The sequence below is a fragment of the Spea bombifrons genome, chromosome 2 (genome assembly GCF_027358695.1).
Source record: "Spea bombifrons isolate aSpeBom1 chromosome 2, aSpeBom1.2.pri, whole genome shotgun sequence".
NCBI lineage: Eukaryota > Metazoa > Chordata > Amphibia > Anura > Pelobatidae > Spea > Spea bombifrons.
Window position 1 is genome coordinate 28,098,437 of NC_071088.1, and position 14,164 is coordinate 28,112,600.

The 14,164-nt window shown below is 39.5% G+C and overlaps 1 protein-coding gene across 2 annotated transcripts in view; it reads left to right on the forward strand.

Annotated features, from left to right (window-relative positions):
• Positions 1–14,164, forward strand: part of RPS6KA3 (ribosomal protein S6 kinase A3) — a 44,306-nt gene that overhangs the window by 12,639 nt on the left and 17,503 nt on the right. The window contains exon 1 of one of the 2 annotated variants that reach the window (XM_053457302.1): positions 6,046–6,338. The exons of the other annotated variant lie outside the window; for it this stretch is intronic. Within the exon in view, the coding sequence (XP_053313277.1) occupies positions 6,294–6,338 (45 nt within the window). The 5' untranslated portion in view covers positions 6,046–6,293. Of the gene's footprint in view, positions 1–6,045; positions 6,339–14,164 lie in introns of those variants that run through there. 2 annotated transcript variants of the gene reach the window in all.

A 14,164-nucleotide genomic window follows, 5' to 3' on the forward strand; every position in this document is an offset into this window, starting at 1 on the left:
CTGCTAGATTTGACCACACTGGCCAGCCTTTGCCGTCCATGACCCTGTCACCAGTTCACTGCTTTTTCTTCCTTCAACCACTTTTGATAGGCTGATCGTTGCTGATCGGTATGTATGTGTAAATATGTACGCAGACACAGCTATCAGCTGAGCCGTGATGTAGTACTATGGGTGTCAAGGGGGGTAAAACGCCAGCCAGGCTTCCGGTGCGTTGGTGCTCTGCAGGGAAAAGTGACAAAGCAATCACTCCCAGGCTGACACAAGCCACCACCAAGGTTAGCCAGAAACAGTAGGACTGCAATATACACACACAGATCTAACTGACTGAGATATCTATACAGTTAACATCTTAGTAATGTGTGATATGACAGAACTGATTCAAAATGTTTAGTATACAATAAGTCACGGTGCTGTTATACAAAAACGCATATAACAAGAGACATAGACATAAAAGCAAGTACGTCAACAGTTCAAAATAAAAGGGATAAAACAAAGTATTTTACCGTATTTGTGTTCCGTGGAGACTTGATGTCTCTGATGGGAAAACACTCTTATTACAAATTGCTTCCTTTTCATCCCCCCCCCGGCCACCCTTTTGCTGTCACCTGAGAAAGGGGATGATGGGAGTAGATATTGCTGAGTATAGCTAAAATCCAGAGGGTTGTCTCATCTTGGTGATTACACAAGAATTACAGCCTCAAGGACACACTTGTAATTCATTGTCAGGAACAAGAAGAAAACCACGGTGTTATGACTTTAGTGATTTCTGCCTTCATAAACGTAATAAGGGTAGGGTCTAAACATATGAAAACCTACATAACTTATATGGTAGCTCCCACACCCTGTTTACTGCTGTTGCCATAGCAACTGCTCCCACTGTGTAGTAGTCTGTTACTAGAAGACTGATAGCATGATACTTGTGTCGTCAATGTGAAATGTGCTGCCCCCCCTATAATTTCCAAAACCTTTTTATGGATTATTAATATTTAAATTAAAGGGACAGTTTACTGAGCATATTGAATTACTCGGAGTGTTACTCAAATGTAATGGGAGGGCACACCTGTTATATCAAGATTGTAGCATATGTACAATTACTGTGTATTGTAAGAAGCGCTATGTAAATAAAAGCGAACAGTAATATGAATTGGAGTGTCCCTTTGCATAAGCGACTGAATGTAACAGCTGTGTACCAAAATTCAGAGCTAGTATTGTTAAATCCTTCCCAAAAATAATTATTTCATCACTTAACGTTTTTACTTGATTCATGTTGTAACTTTGCGGAGGACTCTTTACCCCATTTTATTAGTCCCTTTTTATGTGTAATGTTGTTGTACATCTGTTACCGCCGTATAAGTGAGAATATTTGTTTTAATTGACGCGTAGCTGTAGTAACAATCTGCATTCATAATCCTTACCTGTAGTCATTGGGCATTTATAGCTCTGGGTTTGTTAGACGGGATTCACACCATGAGTAAAAACAATCGGTGAACATCAGCCCTGTTAACGTACTAATTTAACGTGATTGCCTGTAAGGAAGCCAGCACATTACTGGTTAATCCTAATTTATGATTCATTCTTGCGTTTATCCTAGATGTCTTTTCAAACAGCAATGCTTTCATAAAATATGCATTGTATCACCCAAGAGAAATGAAACGGGATACAACCTGTATTAGGGGTTGTCTTTTTGGCATGGGCTGGGGGGATGTTGAATTCAAGAGGTAAAGGCACCGGTCGTTACGGGAACTTGGTTGGCAAAGCCGGTTCTCCATAAAAAGGGGTATAAGTAGGGTGCAGACCTCTGTTTAAAGGGACAGTCTAATTTCCATAAAATATTCTCAGAAGAAGAATCTATATTAAAGTGCTTTCATATAAACTCTCCTGGAACATGTACAAGGGGGTCTGAACATGCCCCCAACTGCAGTGTGCGCTGAGCCAGCGCTGGAGGTGATTATATCGCATACAGTGATATGTGTTCAGCCAAAATCTGCTGAAAAAACCCCATGCTTTTGTAAACTGCCATGAAAGTTAAAGGGGCCGCACGTCCGTGCATATGGCTGATGTTCCCTTTTTAGTGTAAATGCAGTGGTTTTATGTAAAACATGTCGCTTTAAATGTATCCATTCCCTGCTGAAGTCTGTGTTCAAAATGCATCAGGCCGCAGGAAGATTTTGTTCTCAAGTAGTCACTAAAGATATGCGAGACGGCAAAAGGAAATCCATACATCCTGCTGTGGGCTGGGCCCGGCATCTCGCCAGATATCGCATTACCGTGTAAGACCCTCTTCCTCTGCGTGCCGTCATCACGCTTGCAGCTTCTTGTATGTACTTTTTTTCTCATCCATTGAGTGTTACGTTTCTGTACACTGCTCGAATTTGCTGTAAAAGCACTAAAAGTGCCTCGGCTGTAATTCGATCCAAAAACATCGAACCCCCCCCCCAGCAAACTGAGAAATGCCTTTTCATTTTTTTATTTTATTTATTTTATTCAGTGGAAGAAAAGTGCGAACGAGGAGATGATGTTGTAGTAGCAGCAGCTGTTGCACGGTTATTTTGGGTTTATCACGCAGGAGCAGGACGAGCTAATGAATGTCACAGAAGTCTCAATAGTTCCATATAAATATCACGGCCTGACCATCCTAAACGCTGATTCAGCTGACCTTGTATTCGTTTCTATTGACTGTTTTAGCCAGCCAAGTAATTGATCTCAAGGCTATACTCTGTATTATGCTTGCAAAAATGGTGACATCATTACCGGATCATCTGAATAATGTATTCCAAAATAATCATCATTGTAATTTGTCCTAACATGCCGTAAATATGGTTTGCCAAAGTCCAGCTTGCTCTTACCTACTTGACAAAAAATATATATTTTACTCGGGTTATGTTTATTTCAGGATAAATTTAACATATTATCCCCCTCTAAACATTCAGAAAGTGGCACCTGCGTTGGCCCGCAGCACTTGAAGCACTAGGACGGCCAAGCCTCTGAAGGCTTTTATTTATATTACGTGGGTTAGTGCTTGTGTTTCTCAATCTTTCGTCAAATTGAGTAACCGGTTTCTCCAAGTATCCCGGTGTTTTTTTAATATTTGTGCAATATTACGGTTGTTGGTAGAGAAGCTTCTCCCCCGTGTCATCTTTATCATGGAATATTTGCATTGACCATTCAGCTGTTAAACGTTTTGAACTTGCTAGAACAAGCTCGGTCACAGTTTGTGGTTGCGTAATATTTCGGTAATGTTCTGAAGTATGCTGGGAGGAATCACTATGCTGTCATTAAACTTTTTTTCAGAGAATCTAAATTACAGCCTCTGGGGATTTTTTTTTCTTTTTAACTTAACTGGAAATTTCAGGATTTAACCGCTTCCATTCCAAACATGCACTTGCTGTTGAACAGAATATTTGTGAAGATGTAAGTGTGATTATATACAGGCCGGGGGACGCTCCAGGTTTCCCCCCGGAGTCTCCAGGTATAGCGTGATTTCCTTGCGTCTCCGAGTCCGCTTCTTCTTTCTGTGCAGGTGGCGTGTAGCCGCGTCTACAGAGTACTGGAAGTTCCCAGTGATGATATAAATAATCTACAGATAGAAAATAAGTAGCTATCTCTCCTAAATTTCTGCCGCTGGTATCTACATTTTCGTGATTCTCATTCATAGATGACCTGCCTACAGGGATGGCATACCTACCTGGCCGATTTAGATTGTTTGCCTGGCTCCTAAATGCTACATAAATGTCTCCAATGGTGATGTGAAGAAATAAGGGGAATTAAATGATGCGGTGAGGCAGTTTAAACACGCCTGCGATAGCGGTATGATTATCCTAAATAAGACTAAGCTTTGAGGTTTTTGGTAGCAGCGAAGACAGGGTCAGATTACGTGGGTTCTCATCCACTGTCAAGTTCTGTATTTCTATGTGAATAATCTGTTTTTAAGATCATTTAAGTAGGGCCATCATTACCTTTTTGATTCTGTATGTTGGTATGTGATGCTCTACTTGTATCCTGTTTACCGTTTGTTCATTTGCTGTCTAATATGATTATTAAAGTTATTCCATTACCAAATCAGCCGTTTCCAGCTACAGTAGCCATTTACAGCATTAATAACGTCTACGCTGTATTACTGATCCACTTCATGTTATTTTAATGGACAAAATTTGCTTTTCTTTCAAAAACACAAGGACGTTTCTAAGTGACCCCAAACTTTTGAACAATACTGTGTATACACAAAGATGCACCAACTATTATATGTCCCGTGGGGACTTTGATTGTACTTGGTGTGTTTTTGCCGTTCACCGGCCGTGTGACAATGGTGCAGTGTCGCTGCGTTTCGTGGGCCCGTGGACTTTTACATTGTGCAGGCTGCTCAACTTAGAAATGTGTTGGTCGAAAGTTCTGCAGATTGTTTAGCATGCGATCCCCTCAGTCGTGTGCTATGCGTGTATCAAGAATCATGCTTGCCTTTCAGGGACATTGTCATCATGTTTGACTATTTTTGCTTCTTTTTTTCTACTTCCAGGTTCACAGGCGTCCAAAGTAAAATGTATTGTAATTGAAAAAAATCAATGCACCGCTAAACGTTTATCAAACTGCGGCTTATTCCATTAGGATGTAGCTAGAAATAGCTCTGTTTCCGTACTGCTGATTCAGCACGCGATGGAACGAGTTTATCTACAGAAGCTTTTCGGGTTCTAATGACTGCTTTAATCTTCTACACTTTCAGCATCTTTTAGTGAATTTAACTACTACCCTTCCTTCTCTTTGGATTTCGCCCCGCTCTGTTTGTTCAGGGCATATGAATGCTTATATGAAATCGGTTTGGCGATTCACTTGTTCTGGAGATTGACAGTTTCTGTGACTTTGATCGTGCGAAATCACTACCTTACCAGTATAGCTTAGCAGTTTTGTGGTCATGGCTTCAAAGTCCTTGCAGTCCCGTGCTGTCCGTCATGAAGTTTTTGTGTGTGAGTGGCTCTGATCTGTCTTGTTTTGAAGCGTGTCTTGTTCCTTACAGCGGTCATGCCCTCCATCTTTTAATTTTTTCTCCTCTTTTTATTTTTAGGGATTGAGTTTTTGATTTCCTTGTCCCTTTTCCCCAAAAAAACATAATCACTCATTCGGGTTCATGCCTTAAGCATGTCAATGTAGGATACCAGTGCATAGAGGAAAGTGTTACTCATAAACACTGAATTCTGCTTTGTGGCTGGATAGTTCAGCTTAAATGTATTAAAAAATATATACCTGACTATAAATACAGTTTTTGTGTTTTTTTTTTTTTTTGTTTTGTTTTTTTTATTTTATTTTTTTATTTAGTACACTGCATTTAAGTATTCTCATCCTCCTGCCCAAGCGCTGGACGCAGGCCTGCAGTTTCAACTTTGGCTTCCTCATTGTTTCTTCAATTTGAAGAAATGTCGTAAAATTGCTGAAACCAGTTGTTGAGTCATCGCTTCCCTATTACGCGTAAAACATAATACAACTTAAACTGTCCAAACAAAACAGAATGCAAAAAAATCTGTATGGCCACCTATACAATATACCGGTATGTACAAACATTATAGCTCTTGACACCCATGTTGCTTCCCCTCTTTTTTGGGGGGGGGGGGTCATATTAAAAGTGCAGAATTTTCAAGACTCAATGAACTTTATTATAATTTTTTTTTTTTTTTTTCGTACATTTTGTATTCTTCAAGCGAATGAATAAAACCGTGTAAAATCTATGTATGTCTCGGTACCGGCCTCACACAAAGTACTGAGCGTAGAGCAGAAAATAGATGTGGCTGAGTGTTAACCTGTCTGTATATAGACTGTGTGCTATTTATACATACTTTTTTTTTTTTTTCTTTCTTTTAGATAGTTACGTAAAGCTCATTAAGCATCATATTGGCGTGACTTGCTGTTTACAGTGATTCAGAACTGTTGGCTGTCTTATTTGCTTAATGTCAACTGTGTGATCTACCGTGCTGCTTCCCTTCTCCCCGAGCTGTAGGGTGCGAGCATCTGCGGCAGAATCCTGCCGTCCGCCATTTGTCAGATGCTAGTTTCCTGTTTGGATCTCCTGTGCTATATGGAGCCTTTCTGGTTTGGTGTGCAGAGATGAGATATAGATAGATAGACTTTTTTTTTCTGGCCAGAGGAAAAGGATCAGGCCTCCTTCTCCCGCAATCTCTGACTCTCTCCTCGCACAGGAAATTTTCTAATTGCCGGAACAGCTGGTAGCAGCAAGAAGTTGAGGGGTTTGGCCTTCCTTTTTCGACTTGTCAGATGTCTGTGCAGGAAAGTCCTTACATTATGGTTTCATGGCCATGTTAAAGTTCTGGGGTCTGAGAATACGTTCACTTCGGGTAAGCCTCGGTTCTAGCTTTCTAATTCTTTACTGCTTTGTGAGCAAACATGAATGAGATTTTTATGTTTCAAGTACTTTGTGTTCATGTGTTTTGCTTTTTTTTGTGCTCCCAGCTTTTTATTTTTGCCTGTTTGGAATTAATACAAAACTTTAAATACGGATAAAATCCCCAAACTGTAAAACGTCATCTTTACCTTTTATTGTTCAGGAAACATGTAGGAACTTGTTCATCCTGCCTTCAAACCGGTTTAAGTTGTGCTTCCTTTGAATATTTTGCACATTTCTCACCATACAAAGTTGTCTTTTTTATTATTATTTTATTATTAATAGGTTAAGATAATAAAGGGTAAAAACTGGGTTGCCATGGTTCCTGGAATTTTTGGTGTGGCTCCTAACTTTTTTTTTTTTTTTAGTGAATATATCTGAGTGGTACTGTCTGTCTCCTAAAATACATAACGCTACTAGCTTTTTTTTCTAGCTTTTGGGTAAAATGTTGTTAAAGTGTGCTTAGTTTAATCAATCGCATTAGTGTTGTGTGTGTGTGTGTGTGTGTGTGTGTGTGTGTGTGTGTGTATGCCGCATATAGGTCTGAGTAGAAGAAACACTGAAAATTATTTCTAAACTCTCTATCAATGATGCACAGGTTTTTTTTCCTCATAGGCTAACATTCCATGGGTTTAAAATGAAGATAATTAGACATGATATAATGTGACTTTATAAACTAACACATTTATATTTCTGCAACTTTTTTTGCTACTAGTTTTGTGTGATATTTTGCCCTATATTTTCAATTCAGCCTAGCCAAGCTTTAAATATCATGCACGTGTGTGTATATGTATGTACGTATATTTATATATATTAGAATGCGAATGAATGAGCTCCCTGAAGTTCTAGATATAAAAAGCACGCATAACATCCACATCCACAAGCTGGTAGATTGTCATGTAAGGGTGGGCTCGCACCGTACAGTCAGTGTATGCTTTAGATACGCCAGACTGGTGTAAATGTGAGTCTGGTTCCCATTTTGTTGCTAACAGCTTAAGGATATGAATAATGCAGTATTTCGAAACTGAGCAATTTTTTTTTATGTGCCAGCAAAGTGTCACAAACTTGTCGTGTTTGAATAAAAGGTGATACTCTCTCTGTAGGGGGGGGCAATAGTGCCGACTGTAACGGTATATCTGACAGCAGAGTTGCGAGTGCTCTTGTATCCTCCTAAAATGTAGTTTTAGACGTAAAGTAGTTGCCACCAACACTATATGTTAGGTGTAGTACTTTTTCTGAAAAGAGAATTTTCCTTCAATGTCGAGCACAAAAAGTGTGTGGGGAGCTGATGGGTCCATTAATATTTGATTTGATTTCCTTTTTGAATGTGGCGTATGTTAAAATATAATAGGAATTTTTAGTGTATCTTTTGGGAATTCTGGAATATGAGAGAATTGATAAAGGCTCTGACCTTTTTACGTTTCATTTTGAATGTTTGCAGTTATTCAGCGTGTGGTGCACCTGTATGTGAAGACTCTGAATTAACGGGAGTGTTCTTTGGAATTTACGTATAAACAGCAATTCTGTTGGGGTAAAAGTCCAGCCATCAGCTGAGGCGCTTTATTGGTTACTATGCCGAACGTCCACTTTTACCACTAGAATTGATCTGTAGAACGCCTAGTAGCTTGTATTGGAAGTATGGTGTTAATCACCAGCAACGGAATCAAAGTTAATACCGCTGTCCCACCTTGGGAAAAAAAAAAAACATTAACAGTTTAGCATGAGAGATTAAATAAATACAAGGAGGTTTTTACATTTGAAAGCTTTGCGTTCTATAGATGTATTCTCTTGTGTCTCATCACTGCAGCCTGGAATTAAAAAGGATGGATAATGTCACCAAAAAAGAATGCATATTGAAGTACTTTATAAGCATTCTTAAAACATTAGGGGGTGTGTCCAAAAGGAACTGTGGGAGAAGCTGCAGTGCTTTCTGTGTGACTTTGGCTGAGCTGGAGCTTAACTGGCAGTGAGTTTTCTTTTTAAAGTGCGTATGATGACTTGAGTGTCCCATTAAATTTCTTTGGTAAGATTATCTCGGTCTCTTCTTCAGGCATATTATGTTATATATTATATTGGGATAATATGCCTGAGGAAGAGACCTAGATAGTCTCAAAAGCTTGCAATCCATTAAGGTATCCCCTATGCTTTCTCTTTCTATGGCTAACATAGTAAAACTCCACTTAATTCCACCTGAATACCAAAAATACAGGTGCTGTTTCACTTGGGCAAAACATTTGCAGAATAAATTATCCTTTAGTAGATCTGTAATTCTAACCTTTTCTTTGCATATCTATGCAATCGACCTATCTGTTCTCCCTTTGTGTCATGCGACAATGAAGCGTACCGGCAGCAATTATTTCTAGGGAGAGGTGATTGTGTATTTATCCATTCCTTATGAAGGGCCGATACTGGCAGGGTTCTCCAGCGTGAGACTTTGAGTTAACATCTCTCTGATATTATAGCGGGCCAAGCTCTTCCTTTAGCAGCTGCTCACTGGGGTTGACGTCTTGTAATGTATAGCTAAAACTACAACTCTCTGTGGTACGAGGTATGTTCCGAATTCTGCATTAACTTCCAAGCGTTAAGTTTAGCAGAGTAGGTTAAAAAGCAGCTGTAAGTGAGCTTGAGGTGTATGTATAAATGGTATCCGTGTGTTTCCTCATCGTTATTTTTAGAACGTATCAGTCAGGGTCCGGGGCTACTATGTATAACTTGGTCTAATTGGCACCGCTGATCTCCTTCCCCTGCAGTGTGAATATAGTTATCGTATGATTCCAGTGACTTTCCACTTTGCATAATCTGACATCTTTCTGTGCCAAGAAATAAACCTGCTAACGTTAAATGGTTCAGGTTTTTTTTAAAAAAAATAATATTTCTCGCTATAACTACATATTACAAGTCATTTGGCATTGAATGGTGCTAAATACTCCAGCGTTTTGGCAACAGCAGGTTCCCCTTAGTAACTTGGCATGGACTCAAATGCCACTATGTTTTGTAGTAGGTAACAAAGCTAACTATATAATGGGCTCGTGTGCATAGCTGCGATTGTCTGAGTGCTTGTTTGCTTTCTTCTTTCCCCCTGCAGCTTAAAGGTTAAAAGAAAGGCAAGGGCGGCAGGAGTTTTGGATGCCGGTAAACTGTTGGGTCCCCTGCGTAAATGGTGGGCCGCTACCAGTTGGCGAAAAAAAAAAAACTTCTTTCCCTTTGCTTCTTCTCTCTTGGACGCTTTCTTGAGTAGGTGTCTGCCCCACGCCGCAGCGGGTAGTGTATAATACAAGGGGAATTAAGTTCCCGGCATACTGAGGAACAGCAATGTAATTTCACCTTAATGTATTCTCCTGTGTGGAACCTTTTTATTCTTCTTTTTATGAATAGCTGGAACCACAGTTATTGTATCAGCGTATATGTTCTAGCACCAGAAACTGCGGCTGAATGTTACAATTCTTCTTCTTCTTGGTTTTTTTTATAGCGTAAAGTAGAATAATACTCAATTTGTCGGGTCCGGTTTGATTCCATCAGTGCTTTGAATGAAATGTCTGTCCCTGAAAGTGATGTACAAGTGCATGTTCAGAGATGGCCGAGCCAGCCAGTGTGGGTTGTAAGCCTAGCATCTTCAAAAGAGTGTGAGACGGCTACTTCTATTTCACGGTTGAGACCTTGAACCTCCTAGATAGATGGGCACATCACATACATTTTGTCAATACAATTCAATAAAGAAATAAAACTCTGATTAAAAATGTCCATCCTCACTATCCCGAGAATGTTGAAGCCTCCGTTGTTTTAATGTGTTCTACAAAAGTATGCAGGTTTTATGTAAAAATCCATACGCTGTCATTGGATTAGTAGAACAAACGTACTGCAATGTAGTATTTGGCATGGGGGGTAATTGCAAGATCTGTTACAGTAGTACAATGCCTTTCTTCTTCTGTTGTCTAGAAAAGTAAGTGAAACCTCTCATTTCTGTTTTTCCGTAGCACATGTGACTGTGTGTCGGTGTAACTCACAATGAATCCACTGTTAGTAAGAGGAAGCTGTGTGTCTTTAAGTCACAAGACCCGGTTGGTGACACGGTGTCCTCCCCAGCCATGATTATGCCTGTCCAACACTATTGGAATTGCCTTACTCTTTGAGATTTCCAACCATGCCTAAATAAATGAATTATAGTGTCTTGTGGTTCGCTTTATGTAGCATGAACAACTAAGATCAAGCTCAGTGGCCTTTAGATGTGTAATCATGTATCATATTGTGGTTAGTAATACGTCGTTTAGTATGATTTGCTTCTCAAGGAGAAGAAAATAGTATTCTTTTTATAGTCTGGTCCATTCAAGGTCTTTCTTGCCACCCCTTATTTTTTTATATTTAAATATAGCAACAAAACTCTATTAAAGCAGTATTAGAAAAACGGACATCTTCGGATGTCAATTAATATGAGAACATAATAATTGGTAGTAAAGAAGTGCATCAAGAGTGCATATTGGCTGTAGGAATGTTGACATTGGGATTAGAAGTGATTGCCACTAGTAGTACATAAGTAAAAATAAAGGTTGACACCTTAAAAAATAGAGCATTAAGGTCCACAAAAGTGAAGCACTTTCTTATGTTACTGATGAATAGTGCGAATGAATGAATGAATAGTGGGGATTACTTGCCCCTTTTTTCTGCCTGCTCAAGGATTATGGGGATGTAAATTGCGTCATCAGTGCATACTTTGTGAAGCCTTAAGTATGCTGTATTGTCTCAAAGTTCTTAGTGCGTTTGAAAAGTAACAAATAATGTCAAACTGCTTTATTAAAAACGTATAGCTTAACACTTACAGGTCCAGCAGTTTTTAGGAGGCCTAATTATATATTCCTGACATCCTCTTCCCCATAGTCCAAACTGTTTCTTTATAACATCGTGTGCAGAATGGGGAAAATATGTATTTTGGGGCTCCTACATCTAAATGATGTCCATATCTTGTATGACTTTCTGTTCCTGAATAAACCCTTCCAGGCAATGAAGTGGAGTAAAGGTGCCATTCCATCTATTCTACCGAATTTAAGAGTGCCCCAGTCCTATGTTCATGTCGAATGCATTGACTTCAGTGCTTTTTACTGCCTTCAAGTCCAGTGGTGGCGTTCTGTAGTTATTGGACGGCTTTATTGCTTAACGTTGCCCCCGGTGTCTTGCGTAACCTCATTAGGGCCCCGATTCTATAAACTGGGAGTATCAGCCGCCTGTCACATGGATGTTATGCGAGATGCTGGTGTTTTGATAGCATGCATGCGTTTGGCTTCTGGGAATTCGGTGAGCGCTTCTGAGCATGTGCAAGAAGATTCCCTACCTGCTTCCTGGGATCCGTGCAGCCAGCCAGGGGAGGGTAAAGGTGCATCGATTTGCATTTAAAACCAACTAAAATGCATTAAAATCTTAATGTCACATTTAACGCTTTTCTAAATTAAACAAAAAAACATTTATTAGATTCTGTTTTTGGTTAGTGAACCATACCATGCTTTGTGTTCTACGCTGGTTTGAACAGCTGTCCATTTTCCAAAAGCCCTTTGCTTATGATCTGTAGTAGGATAAAAGAGAGAGAAAAAAAAAACATCAGAAGCTAAATTTACTCTGTACAGGAAATAGAATTTGGCAACTTTTGTTGCCATAGCAACCCCAGGCATTACTAATGCACCTTCATTCATCTTCTCGAGTATTTAGCATAATATTGGAAATAAACCAATCTGCTTCGTTTTTCTTCTTTTCTTTTGATCTTTTTCATTAGGTTAAAATATGAACATTCAGAATATTTTATTTAGGAAAGGTAGTAACTCTTCTGTTTTTGGAACTCGCATACATTGAGTTAAAGAACAGTATCTCCATCCATTTTTTTTGTTTAGTGTTTACGTATGTAGTTACCCTCTTACAGTTTACAATATAATAAAGGGGAGGCGCAGTAAGGTCGTTAATAAGTAGTTCTTGCTTCAACTGGGCTATGGATTTAGAGGAGTTCTGTTTGGAAAAAGCTGAAAGGACGGCCATAGGAAAGCTGTATTTTAGCGTTTAACAAATATACGAGCGAGGAATCTAATGCTGTTTTTCCGTGAAAGGCTCCGCGTCGTCTACCTATGTTCAGTTGTGCAGTTGTAGTTCTGAAATATAAACTGTGATACTTTTGCCGGCTTTGTGGGAATACATTAGATCAGAAAGCTATAGCATGGTGGGTGGCGTCGCCCGCTGATGAGAAACCCGGCAGTGCATCCATCGACAAAGTAATTCATGAAATTGTTGCTGAATTTGCCGAAGCCAGCGGGAGAGAAAAATAATCAAAAGCTAAGGCAGATAACCGAATGCAATGCGAAGGCCTTTTTTTTCCATCTTCAACATCGTGTAACAAAGAACAACTGTTAATAGATTTTTTTTTTTTTGTAGATGAGTAAATACTATTTTGCTATTTGCCATTTTTGTGTCAATGGTGTAATGTATTTAAAAAGCTTTTTCGTTATTTTCTGAAAGCCTTTCCCATTATGGTATACCAGTAAAGGCAGATGCCTTATACCGTCATTTTATTTCTCCTGTTTATTAATCCAGTGCCTCCGAGATGGCTTTTTTTTTTTTAAAGGTCACTCTGAATGTCATGGGGAGAGCTTAAATGATATTGGGCTGTATTAATGTTACCTACTGCTGCCCTTTTCGGAAATGTATTTAATCTGTCGCCTGGTAGGTGAGATATAGATATTGGTTATACAGTTAAACGTGTTCTGCTTCTGGCTGTACCCCACTGTCCTGTGAACGAATATGCAACGCGCAACAGGTTAACTAAAAGAAATTGGATTAAAAATAAATAAAAACCCTTTTTAGATTTATTTTTTTTGTTCGTAGTGCTCCCTAAGCAGTTCTTGCTGCTGTAGTTACACCTACACCCTCTTCCCTGCATCCATTATCACCAACAAGGAGAGCTGGATGTCTTCTGACTCTGGTGGGCAGAGGTAATTGCCAATAAATCAGTTACCATGGAAACGCACCCTCTGCTTTAGCAAGGAATATATCTTAACTGTCGTCATTTCTTGCCGGCTATCTGCACGCACCATGGGCTACGAGACCTCAAGTTCCCCTTACTGCAGAAAATTGCTTGCTAGCAACTGCATATTATATGTTCTAGATGTAGGAACTTTTCTATAAATGTTGCATTCTGTGCCGTATAACCTCCTCTTGTGGCTAAAAGGGGAACTGTCCCAACTCCTCTTCTTTGCCTCCATATATAGATTTGTTTTTCTGTCCGCTTTAGTATCGTGATGCAATAGCGGCTGTCTTGTTGCCTTATTGACTATTTTAGACGGCTGTCTCCCCGTATTGTGTTGACACCTTTTTATGTTTAAGCCTCTTCTCATCCTGTATCACTCGGTGTATAGAGCTGTGGTGTCTGCTGGTAAGCAATCTTTGCGTCTGGAGGCTCACGATCCGTCTGCTAATCCATAGCCGTTACAAAGTGTTACAACTTCCATCAATGGCAGACGCTAGATTTGACTCTAGTTCTTGGGAAAGCTCAGATGAAGTAGGCCTTTGGATGTCAAAGCTAAAAAACAACTTAGCATCTGGTAACTTATCGCTTATATTTACTGATCTGTTTTTAAGTCTTTGGTTTCTTCTCTTTAGTTCCCCTTTTATTGCGGCATAATAGCCGCAGTACCAATAACATTAGCACAGCTTAAACATGCCAGCCGACATCTGTAGATGTTTAATTTATGCTGAAATCCGGTTGTAGAAGGTCCTGTAATGCCCTATATTGGCTTTTTATAGAAACCC